Genomic DNA, 12,679 nt, shown 5'->3' on the forward strand with positions numbered 1-12,679 from the left:
TGTCCTTCTTTAACTGAAACACTCTAGCCGCATTGTTCTGATTTCCATACATTTCCTTGAGATTTTTCCAAAGAGTCATGGAGGATTCAGCATAGCTAAAAATTTCTGCAATCTTACGATCCATGGAATTGAGTAGCCACGACATGACCAACTGGTCTTTGCATAGCCAAGCATCATACTCCGGTGAGGTAGTCTCAGGCATTGGAATAGCACCATTAACATAACCAAGCTTTGATCGTCCTCCCAGAGCAAGAGAAACTGCTCTCTCCCATGGAAGATAGTTAAACTCATTTAGCAAGACAGAACTAAGACGTTGATTTGGGTTGATATCAATATCTGAGTGTGGTGATGGTGAAGTAGCATGAAAGCCGTCTCCTTCCAAATTTACTAAGCTTTCTTCAGCCATGATTGAAGGACAAGAAGCTCACAAATCTCTCAAGAGAACACCACAGAGACAGGCCGGTTAGGGTCACTGCTCTGATACCATATTGAATTTTGAATGTCTATATTTGTATTGTGTGAAACCAAGTACAATGAAAGCTCATATAAATGAGCGGAAGAAAGGAAAAGAAACAGGAGGAGCCGAAAACAAGGAAAAGCAAAACATAAAGAAACATAAAGAAAGAAAAAGCAAAGCATGAAACATGGAAGCAGAAAACATGGAAGGAAACATGGAAAAGTAAAGCAGCCCTAGAAAAGTAAAGCAACAGCCCTAGAAAAGTAAAGCAGCCCTAGAACTTCTTCCATGCTTTCTTCCAATACTCCCCAACATGAAATCAGACCATCCTTACAACTTTGGAGTCGTTAAGTCCTGGGTGAAGCAAATGAAACAGTGAGGTGAAGAACGACGCCGTCGGGACTACAATGGTCAACTACGTAATGCAGGAAGATCCGTGAGATTCTAGTTCGTGGAAAGTTTGTCACTCTGCCCTTGAATCATTAAATTTTTTACTCAAAAAATTTCTTAAAAGTAAAGACCGGATGTAGTTTTAATTTAATGTCTCAAACGTGAGAGAATTTATGAAAACTTGCCAAACAAAAGGAAGTGCTTATTAACATTATATAAAGTATAAATTTACCAACTTATAAGCGCGTCATGTGTCTCAAATACAACTACAGTTAACTCCACAAGCACAGGACATGAAAGCAGAGAAAACAAGAACAAAAGAGGAGTCTCTTCATTAACAAAAACACATAAACCTACATAATCTATTAATACAAAACTAAAACACCACAGCCACCATTACCATACACCAAGCATCGTGAATTGCCCATACCCGTGAGCCCTTTGCTTCGCCGCCACATAGTTAGACGTGTATGTATACAACCACCAAAATGCTGCCACGGCCACCATGCCGTACACGCCGGACAAAATAAAACCGGAGGCTGTGAGGAAAAGGACTATCCCAGCCGGGACTAGTACCGGACTAAACAGCACTAGAACTGGTGTGGCCATGATCAGGGCCATCACTGTCCCGGTCAAGGTTAAGCAGGACAAGACTAAGAGCGCAGCACCGATTGTGACCGCGATCAAGAACTTGGTGGCCCGGTATGAGACCGGGGCCGACTCGTAGAGCTTCTGGCTCGTTTATCATGATTGATCAGCCATGTTTTGCTCACGGACTCCCTTGGTGAAAAAGTGAATCTGTGAAGGATGTTTATAAATTTGTGTTTTGGTGACACGTAGGATGATTCCCCAGCAAAAAGGCCAAAATATGGGATTTTGAATCCTCGAGACACTCAAATCTTTCAACAAAAGCCGGGTGGGGATGGATAAATTTTATAACTTTCAGCTCCTTCTTGAAGGCGAAATCAATCATCTTCTGAACTTCATCCACGTCCATAGATGTTACTCTAATCCTCGATCGATCTCGACCGAACTAGTATTAATTTCTCCATATGGTTTTTCCAAATCAATTGTTCTGATTCGGTTAAACTCTACATCGGCCTGCACTGGTAGCGGCATTTCTCCTCCTAGGGGAGCATTTTTCTTTAAAGAGGTGGTCTATTCTGTTTGTTGGCAAGCCTACTCTCTTGAACCTTGTAAATTAGATTCTCGAGCAACTTGTTGGTCATTATGTGGCTTACATTTGCTATGTCTTGGTTAGTGCTTAAGCCACCTACCTCTCGACTTGTGATGTGCTCAACTTGTCGAGATAGTTCTTCCAAAATTCATGCTTAAATGAACTACATCTACAACATTTGAGATGCTAAATTTTCAAGCAAAATTTATATTCAAAAAGCAAGAACAAAGCTTGTAACGTTTACAACATTTAAATCACAAACCATGAAAAACACAAAACTCAAAATGATTCACCATACACTAGACCTAGGCTTTGATACCATTTCAAGGAAAATTGAAGGAAATTTTTTTTCCTAGCTAAGAACATGTGAGAACATTTGAACACATAGGCAAACTATTAACACATTAAAGTAGGTATGCATTTCTAAAACTCATGACTTTCAAAGCCCAGTGAATGGTAAACCACAAGACTCTTTAACAACATTAAAGAGAAGAGAGTTTTTGAGATTCATTACCCTTGAAGCTCATCCCTGTTTACACAAGGGATTCACCTAAGCGGAGGGCCTTCAAGTCACCTCCTAGCTCCTTGAATCTTCCTTGTGATTTTTCTTCCTTTTGAATCTCCTTTGCTCCTTGAGGATGTGAGGAAAGGAACTCCAAAAGGTTCCAAAGGTTTGGTACCTCTAAGTCTCCACACCAAAGATGTAGTGTGAAGAGAAGATGGATGACTTAGAAAGATTTTAGATGCTAGTAAAAGTCTCCCTAAGTGGCCGGCCTCTATAGAGAAAAAGGGAGAAAAGTTTCTCTTCTTTGCCTCAAGAAAACCCTAGTGACAAAAAGCTATAAAGATAACTTTATACTACCTCACATGTGAGTGGCAAACTTGGAATTAACCTAAGTTTGCTACCACTTACCCTTGCCCGGTTTTGACTTTGTTTTTGGGTTAATTTCCATTTAGTTTTAGTTGTCACACAACCTAAACTCAATGGGCTTTGTGGACCAAAAACCCTTTTGGGCCCCGAAACCTAAAACCAACTTAAAAACCATTACGAACCTTTCGTAAGATTAATTAACTAATTAATTAATCATGACCATTCTCAATTAAACTATTTAATTGCTTATCCATCTCATTTATATTTCTTCACTTTCATCCTCACTCAGTGTGCGATCCATTAGGTTCCAATTAGCAAGGCAGTGGACGATTGTTACTCTTAACGATCGATTGTGAATTGAAACTACATTTCAATTCTTCCTTTGATGAAGATTAATGTTTGCTAATCTTCAGAGCTTCCACAAACTATGAGTGAGATCTAACAATATGTCATGGCTACCTAAGCTAAGTAGAAGTGGTTGGAGAACTTATCCAGTTACAATTATAATGCAATACGATCCTTCTCTAATACAATTCTCTTAATCACATTGTTTGAGTGATAGTTTGTTTCATGTCTACTATTCAATGTGATACTTGTCTTACATGATTCAATTGAATATGATTTTGAGCAAACTTCCTAAGTCATATTCGTATACTTTGGCCAAAGACTCCCGAATCATATTTCAGAGTATTCTCCCTCCACCATGGAAGGTTAGAGATCCCTTGTTGTGTATTCATATGCCTACATGACTAGATAGCTTGACCCCAACAATGTCGTGGACACTCTCGATGGAATGCCTTTGACATGATCAAAGATCAATGACCTAACCATTAAACATCTATGATGCATCAGGTCAAATGACTACTTTGCATATTGCAACTTACGAGCTCTTACATGACATATATGTTCAAACTCTCTTTTGATCGTGGTTCAGTGTACTCAATTAACTTTTAAGCACCTATGTGTTTGTCTCAGTGTCCAACACCAAATGCCTTGAGACTAGTCATACTCATGTTTGAGTTAACATAACACATACTAACCTTAGCAGATAATCAATGCCCAATTGGCAATCTTATGGCTAGGAACGTTTTAGGAATGAACATAAGAGAAATGTCTCATTAATCTAACTTACTTAGATCACTTCTCTCTTAGATTAAATACATTCCTTTGATTCTCTTATTGCTACACATAATACAATAAATAGTGATTAACAATAAGCTTTACTCTTCATTAAACATATAAAAATTTAACACAATAAGTATTTCAAAAGCTATTACATCAAATGAGTGGCTTTGTGAGCATACTTCCAACAACATAATCCTATGAAATCCATCACTTATCAAAATCTATTAAAATACTCTCAAATTCTTTCGGGATTCATAAATTCAACCCTAAAAACCACTTACAATTAAAAATAAAATGACATTTAGACTTATCTTTTAAAATATATTTTATAATCACCTGTGACTTACATTATCTCCCTAACATCACTTCCCACCATTATATGCCCATACGTGATTAAGGGTTTGCGGTGGACATCGTTCGCAATTTAGGGGTTCAGGTTGGGGGTACAAACCTGAACTTCTGCCAATTTTCTGTTAAATAAACAAACGTGACTATCACATCAGGTTAAAATCATTATTTTAATCCAAATTTAGAAGGCCAGGACATTGCCGTAAATTATAGTAGAATTAGAGTTCAAGTGAATTGAATTTGATGGAAAAGAGAAGGCTGGAATGACATTAAACATCATTTATGTAACATTAACTGCCACGTCATGTGACCTACAAAGTAAAACTTAAAAAGATAATCTCTCTAAAATCACAATCAAATCTACAAACAAATTTGTACGAACTGCCCATACGCGTTACCCCTTTTCTTAGCAGCCACATAACTCGACACGTTCTTATACATCCACGAAAATGCCGGTATTGCTGCCATCCCGCACCCGCCGGAGAAAACAAGACCAGCTGCCGTCAGGAACTGGACAATCGCAGCCGGTACTAGAACCGGACTAAACAGGACCAGAACCGGGGTGGCCATGATGAGGGTCATCACTGTCCCGGTGAAAGTTAACCCGGATAACATCAGGAGGGTGATACCAGCTGCGCCCGCTGTCAGGAACTTGCCAGTCTGGCCGGCTGCGGAGAAGGAGGGGCCCAACAGCTGCCACTGGTCCTGGTCTTGGTCGTGGAGCTTTCGGGTCAGCTGTTGCTGTCGTGATTGATCGGCCATGGTGAACACAGTTGTGATCTATCAGAATGTGAAGTGTTCTGATCGACGGAGAGACGAATAAATATGAGGAGAGAGGGAGGTGGATGCATCATGCGTGGAAACGTGGCAGTACGTACAAGAGGTTGGTGTTGTATGCCAGGTCGTTTTGTTGCATGAGTTTGAATTCATACGAGTGAAACACGTTGGTTGAAGAAAGTAATGCGTGGCATCCTTGCTCTCTCCTGTGTGGCTAGCTATAGTGTTAACTTGGATTACCCACAATGACTAACTTCAACAATATTCCATTATATTGCTTAATGATTGAAAACGAATTCCAGATCCATATTTTACAGGTCACGTCCTGATTCGATTTTTGGTTGCTAGTGAATCACATGATGATGGTGAGGAGAAGTTGAAATGTCTTTATGAATCTTTTCGACTCCTTAAAAAAAGTAAATTGTTGTGATGAAACCACTAATTAATCCTCTTTTTATTAATTAAAAACAATATTTTGTGATATTGAATCCTTTTATAACAGTTAGATCTTAATGTTTAAATTTTGATTGTTCAATTTTCAAAATGCTAAATAACCATTTCAATTGAGAAAAATTACTTTTAATAACATGAAAGATATATCAAGGTGTTCAATGATGAAGAACATCATCAACTAAGTCCACAATTTTGAGTCATTGCCCTTTCTAATTACGTATTCAAATTAGGAGCCATTTTCGACACATGCAAGTTCCGACCTTCCAAAAATCTCGAGTGTTCCGATCTGTCCAAAAGAAGCCTACTTGGAGTGATTGTCACCTTCTAACTTTCACAGTCAGTGACGCTAGCAAGACTCGATACTAATACGCTCCTCATCCGAATAAAGAAACAGGCACCGTCGATTTTAGTAAGTCCCGCAAGATTCACAGGACTGTAATCTACACGGCAACAGGTAATTACTTCCTAAATTTTGAAAAGTCCTAGACAAAAGCCAGAGCGGGAGGACCACGTGGCGACAACTGGGAATTCGACCGTTGCGAAGTGCTTATTCAATCCCTTCTTTAGCATTCCCCTTTCCTTCAATCTTTCTCCCTCTGTCATTCTTTCTCTATCTGTCTCCCCCCTCTCTCTTCTCTCTCATGGCGATTGCTGCGGAGAACCAGGCACCCCAAGAGAAGGTGAGAGTTAAAGAAACCCCTTTCAAGTTTCAATTTTTTTTTTTTTTTTCAGGCGTTAGGGGTTTTTGAATCCCCACAATTCGAATTCTAGGGTTTTCATTTCTTTTCGATCCTATGAAGATAATGGTTTCCTTAGGTTTATGTGAATTTGAGATTGCATTTTTAAAATTCGAATTTTGACTCTAGGGTTTTCTGATTCGAAGATTTAGGAATCTGGGGTTGGTCAATTAGCTTCAATTTTCGAGAATTTAAAATGCTCATTGGTGAAAATTTTATTTATTTGTTTCTTTCTTGATTTTTTTATTTTATGTGGATTTTGAAAAATGGGTTCGGTTTTAACTTTCAACAGGCATCTTCGGAGGTTTCGGCGACGGAGACAAGAAGATGGACGCTCAACGACTTCGATATCGGAAAGCCTCTCGGACGAGGAAAGTTTGGTCACGTCTATTTGGCAAGAGAGAAGAGGGTATGTTCCTTTTCTTCTTTTTTATGGGCATGCATTTTGCAAATTTTGATTTTCTCCAGCTGCTATTTATTTTTTTTGTTTGGTACTTGTGCTCAATTCATGGATATTAGGTGTTTCGATCTTGGTTGGTTTGTTTTGGTGAAGGAATTAATCTTTTATAGGTTCCGACTTGTATTTCGTTCTTGATCTGTCGTTTCTTTGGTTGTTGTGAAGTTTGGCATGAATAGGAAGATCTAATGAAGATTTTGGTTTATAATATGCATTCTTATAAGTTTTCCTAGATTCAATTGTGTACCCAATTTGATCTGTATGTATCCTTTGAACAGAGCAATCACATCGTCGCACTCAAAGTCCTCTTTAAGAGCCAGCTGCAGCAGTCTCAGGTTGAACATCAGCTTCGTCGTGAAGTTGAGATACAAAGTCATCTTCGACATCCCAATATCCTACGCCTCTACGGCTACTTTTACGATCAGGTATATTACTCCTAAGCTACTTATTTTTGAACATCTTAAACCTATATTACTCAGTGGAAGGAAGGTTTTTTACCCTTTCTTTGGAATGTATTTATTGCAGAAACGAGTTTATTTGATATTAGAATATGCTGCTAAAGGTGAACTGTACAAGGAACTACAGAAGTGTAAATACTTCGGTGAAAGACGTGCTGCCACTGTAAGTTGTTTTCATGTGGTGTTTCGTAATTCATTTACATTTGTGCTTTGACATAAATACTTTACCATGTTAGGTCATTTATTTTTTAAAATTGGGCTAGAATTCTGATGTGTGTGTGTATGTATGTTGTATTGGCAGTATGTTGCATCATTAGCCCGCGCCCTTATATACTGCCATGGAAAGCACGTAATTCATAGAGATATCAAACCAGAAAACCTACTCATTGGTGCACAGGTACTGACTGCCATCCATGCTTTTATATGTTTCTCTACATTTTCCAATACGTATATGATGTTCATCGAATCAATGTGGATCTCCTTTGATAGGGTGAACTCAAGATAGCAGATTTTGGGTGGTCAGTGCACACATTCAACCGCAGGCGGACCATGTGCGGCACTCTTGATTACCTCCCTCCTGAGATGGGTATGTTAATAGAAGACACTGTTCTTATGCAAATGATAGAAGGACTTGTCTTTATTCACCATATAAACTGTATCATTCTTTTGGAACAGTGCCTGTCCAAACTGATCATCTTTCGCATCCATTTCTTATCGTTGTGCAACTTTTATAGAAAACCATTTATAGCATTATTCTGTGAAAAACAACCCTACTATATCTACTACCTTACGAACACTTCTGGGCTTGTGAAATTTGTCATCAAACAGTGGAGAGTGTAGAGCACGATGCTAGTGTGGATATCTGGAGCCTTGGCATCCTGTGCTATGAGTTCCTATACGGAGTCCCACCTTTCGAGGCCAAAGAGCATTCAGACACATATAGAAGGTAAAATGTAGACTACAAAATGATTAAAGTTCACAAAATAGCTTTTGTTATCACCTAATGTCCTATTCCCCATGTAACTTGTATGAGTGAGTGGTGAGGAATTCTGCATAGAGTGACATCCATTTTATGCTAACACCAATCTTAAGATGCGAATTTTCCCAACAGGATATGGTACATGGCTAATACTGCTCTTCTATTTGTCTTCACAGGATTGTGCAAGTGGATCTGAAGTTTCCTCCGAAACCAATTGTCTCTGCTCATGCAAAGGACCTCATTAGTCAGGTTTTTGCCCTCATTTTGTGTACTTAAATTCGAGTATTCGGTAATCTTTGTCGCTTCAAAATAAAGGGGTTATTAGTAATGCCTGAATTTTTTCGCTTCTAAATGCAGATGCTTGTCAAGGATTCTGCTCAACGCCTACCGTTACACAAGCTTCTTGAACATCCATGGATTGTTCAGAACGCCGAGCCCTCTGGCGTATATAGGATATAATCCGCCAAGCCAGATACCGTCGAATTCCTAATGGAGGAGATAATGGCAGTAGATTTTTATGTTCTATGAGCATCTCAACATTGTTTTTCTAGTCGGCCAACTTTGTGATGCAATACTTCCTTGTATGAATCTATTGATATAAATTTGTTTGTTAATAAAAATTCTTTGTTTTGCACAACATGAGTTCCTTGTTAGATCACTACTACGCATTGAAAGCCTGAAACTGCTCACTAAAACTTACATGTAAGGGGGTCGCAACCACGCTATTTCTACGCCTCCCATCACGGGGTCACCCTGGTTACAGGTAAGTTATTCTCCACTCGGTCCATTTTTGGATATGAAAATAAATAAAATTTGAATACAACACTGATCCAACAGAGTGAAGTTCTGATACATCTTCTTCGTACAGCTTGCTTAATTAAAAAACTTTAGATACAAGCGAACAATCAATGGTCTACACATAAGAAGTCAAATCTTGAACTTCCATCATCCGCATTCTGGGGATGGTACATCAATCATCATCTGACTAAGGATTATAACTTAGACGTGCTAAAGAGAAGAGCCGCATGCATGTTTTCATGACATGGTAGGGATGTCTTTTGTTGCGAACTTGCTATCTTTACAGTTTTCCCCTTCCAACATTTGGGTTGGAGGCTCTTCCTCTTCTAGGACTTCCTTGACGTCTTTAGGGTTCAAGAAACTCGGTTGGTTGGTTGAAGAAAGGAGTCGCGCCCACATCCTGTCAGTAATCACAACCTTGTTCTGCTTCTCTGTAATATGCTGCATATCGAAAATCAAACAGATCAATCACTGACGGGTCTTCATTTTGAACTGTTCGGATCAACATTTCTATTGGGATACATCTCATGAAATTGAAGAAGATGCAGTTGAAGGCGAAAATAAGAAGCGATAACTATGTAAGAGATGGGGAACCTACATTAAAAGGAATATAAGAATGCCTTCCATTGACAGGCCCACATGTGAAGCCTGTGTACCCTGCCATTGCTCCATGAACAGCACTTTGAGCAAGGAGTGTGCAGTAGACATTGTCGGCTGCATTGCTTGGAATAGCCCTGATCATGTACGTTGGATCTGGAAAAACAATTTGACTGGTTAGATGCTATTCCATACATAGTTTTGGTGAATTTTTGAATGGGGAAACAGAAGCAAGTAGAGAAATCTACGGCTGCTGACCTATATACTTAAGATTAATGGCAAGCTTCTGTTGTCTTCCGAAGTGACTCTGAAACATAAGCCAACAACCGTTAATCAAACAAAGGAAATTTAAACAGATTCTTTAGTAATATGTCTGCACCAGCTATCAACTTCTCAGTTGCCAGTCGCAGATGAGATTTTTACTTGCAAATGGAGAAGAACGACTTGTAACTTTTATGACAGTAGATTCTTAGATAAAGAGAAAATTGATATGATATGCGGAAAATAAAGCGGGGAGAAAAGATTGCACTGGGATACCTTTATCCTCTGAGAAATCCATAGCCCAACATCTTTAAGTAGCTTGTTTCCTGAGGCATCCTGCTGGTTCATGGATTGCAAGCTCTCTGACAGTAGATCTTGTCCTGCACCCTCAGCTATCACAATAATCATATGCCCATTTTCTTTTAGTCGTTTTTCAATGTACTCAAAAAGTCCACCTTTCCCTTCAAGATAGAAGGGAGACTCTGGAATCAAACAACAGTCCACATCTCGGCTGGCAAGTGTAGCATACATAGCTATGAAACCTGCATCAGGAATTCCAGTTTAAACGGAAAGCTGTACAAGGCTGGTAGCAAAACATAACTAGTGCGAACAAAATTCTGCAATTTCTTCCTAATTAAATATCATCGATTAGGACACGTATTTCCATGAGCCTATGACATTAAACATGTTTAGGCGCATTGTGAGAATACTTACCACTGTAAGCGTCCCATTAGCTTCACAACACCAATACCGTTCTCAATACTTTCAGCTTCAACATGAGCTGCATTAATGGCACGTTGAGCCTCCTCAACCGCAGTATCAAAGCCAAAAGATCTGTCTATGACCTGAATGAAGAAAATAAAATTACTGCCCGAAACAACAAAAGCAGAAACCAAAATTAGATCATATGTTCTGTATAAGAAATACCGGAATGTCATTGTCTATGGTTTTCGGAATTCCTGCAACAGAAACTTTGAGGCCACGCCGCCTAATTTCCTGCACAATGAAAACTAAACTGCTAAAGAAATAGTTCTGACATTAGAACAATGACGAGTAAATTCTAATTTCAATAGCAAATAAACAAATGAGATTGTAACATACAGATCATCAAACAAGTCAGAAACAGTTAAGCATGGAGTTATTCTTTAGTAAGAGTAGCCACGAGTGGCACCCTTATGCCAATGTATCAAACTTTCATATTTTCGTGGAGAGTAGTTTTACCTCATATATGACAGCTGCTCCTTTTTGAGTTCCATCACCTCCGATTATGAAAACCTGTATCACAAAACGCAAGCTATGAGAATTTGTCTCCGTGCCTTGTCTGTGAGATATTATGTTTGAATTTACGATATATATAGCTAATATGACTCAGAACAATAGTTGAGAAGAACAAATCCTTACTTGATTAATTCCACGATCCTGAATGCTGTCAACTATCTTTCCGGTATCATGTCCTCCTCGCGATGTACCAATGATAGTACCACCACGTTTGTGGATGTCATTGACAACCTTGGGTGTCAAGGTAGTGGTGTTTCGGGCATAGAAACCCTTGTATCCTCCCTAATACATGTAATTGTATAATTTGTTAGTATGACAAACTGAACCTCAGAAATGTCAACATACATTCATGTCTATTTTACAAAAGGAATAACAGACTATTTTCTTTTTCGATGTCAAAAAACAAATTGAACGTCGAGATTATGTTAATGTAAACACTCACGTCTATCCCAAGAACTTTCGAAACACCATACATGTGATAAAGTCCACACACAATTTCCCTGATCACGGTGTTGAGTCCCGGGCACAAACCACCACATGTTACAATACAAGCGTGAACTTCAGCCGGGTCGAAATAAACCTGAACCAAACCAAAACACATGAACGCACTGTCACTCAAATACAAACACATTTCATAGTATTGTTACTTTGGTAGCAATTAGAGAGCAAAAATGTGATACCTTCTGGCGTGGTCCTGCTCGCCGGAAGTGAGTCCCCCTCGGACTATCCGTGTGAACAACAATCTGTAAGCCAGAGGAAAACCATAGCATTTCAAGCTCACATTTACAAATAACAACCAATCCCAAAAACTGTTAAATTAAAAAAAAAAAAAAAAATATATATATATATATTAAATAAACAGAATTTAATTGACATTATACAAAAATAATACAGAATGTGATCTACCCTCTATATGAAATTAGATTAATACTTTAATTATTATTATTTTTGAATAATTTATAAAATTACAAGAACGGTAATTACCTTTTGAGCAACGGTGTCATCGACGTGAACAAAATACTGCCTAAAAAAAGTAAGATCACAAAAGAGTCAGTCTTTTGCATTGAATCAAACACCAAACAAAAGCAGAAATCATGGGTATGGATTAAATTTACGTACTTTACAACTGAATAAGCAGGATTGGATCTCAACGGATTGGGATAAGTCTGCACCCGCAACCAAACACCCCCCCCCAAAACAAATCGATTAGATTCAGAAAATAAACGCAAATGCAGATTTAAAAATCGAAAAAAAAAAAGACAAGCGAGGAAATTTACAGGAAGATCGGACAAGTAATCGGAGAGATGGGGGACGTCTTCGAGCACGTAGCCGAAGTCGCCCTTGACCACCTTCATCTGCACGTTTCCGGCGGGACACATTGCCTTCGCGGCAGGGTTTCAAATCGCCCATCTGTAGTTATTTGTCGAATTTAATTCTCTGAAGAAAAATGTATGTAATTCGAAGGAAGCAGAAAAAATATCGGAGTGTACGATAGTTGAAGGAGGGAAGTTGATAT

General features: G+C 38.7%; 3 protein-coding genes across 3 annotated transcripts; 1 reads left to right on the forward strand and 2 right to left on the reverse strand.

Annotated features, from left to right (window-relative positions):
• Positions 1–4,598: 4,598 nt before the first annotated feature.
• On the reverse strand, positions 4,599–5,206 carry LOC103951813 (oleosin Ara h 15.0101). The gene has a single exon (XM_009363272.2). The coding sequence runs from the start codon at positions 5,128–5,130 to the stop codon at positions 4,729–4,731; it is 402 nt and encodes a 133-aa protein (XP_009361547.2). The 5' UTR covers positions 5,131–5,206; the 3' UTR covers positions 4,599–4,728.
• A 918-nt stretch (positions 5,207–6,124) lies between these two features.
• On the forward strand, positions 6,125–8,866 carry LOC103941788 (serine/threonine-protein kinase Aurora-1). The gene is made up of 9 exons (XM_048580297.1): positions 6,125–6,278; positions 6,628–6,744; positions 7,071–7,217; positions 7,318–7,413; positions 7,552–7,647; positions 7,740–7,836; positions 8,079–8,196; positions 8,406–8,478; positions 8,587–8,866. Exons 1-9 carry the CDS (start codon positions 6,240–6,242, stop codon positions 8,686–8,688), a joined length of 885 nt encoding a protein of 294 aa, XP_048436254.1. The 5' UTR covers positions 6,125–6,239; the 3' UTR covers positions 8,689–8,866.
• Positions 8,867–9,026: 160 nt separating this feature from the next.
• On the reverse strand, positions 9,027–12,588 carry LOC103957062 (ATP-dependent 6-phosphofructokinase 6). Its single transcript, XM_048580298.1, is given in 14 exon segments — positions 9,027–9,468; positions 9,626–9,780; positions 9,883–9,931; positions 10,162–10,433; positions 10,607–10,730; positions 10,813–10,881; positions 11,107–11,160; positions 11,287–11,445; positions 11,606–11,743; positions 11,844–11,906; positions 12,148–12,187; positions 12,283–12,329; positions 12,441–12,557; positions 12,559–12,588. Coding segments are annotated over 14 exon segments (1,506 nt in total). The 5' UTR covers positions 12,574–12,588; the 3' UTR covers positions 9,027–9,264.
• Positions 12,589–12,679: the final 91 nt, after the last annotated feature.

Source organism: the organism of the source record quoted next, unplaced genomic scaffold (assembly GCF_019419815.1).
Source record: "Pyrus x bretschneideri cultivar Hongxiangsu unplaced genomic scaffold, Pyrus_bretschneideri_v1 Contig15, whole genome shotgun sequence".
NCBI classification, from domain to species: Eukaryota; Viridiplantae; Streptophyta; class Magnoliopsida; order Rosales; family Rosaceae; genus Pyrus; species Pyrus x bretschneideri.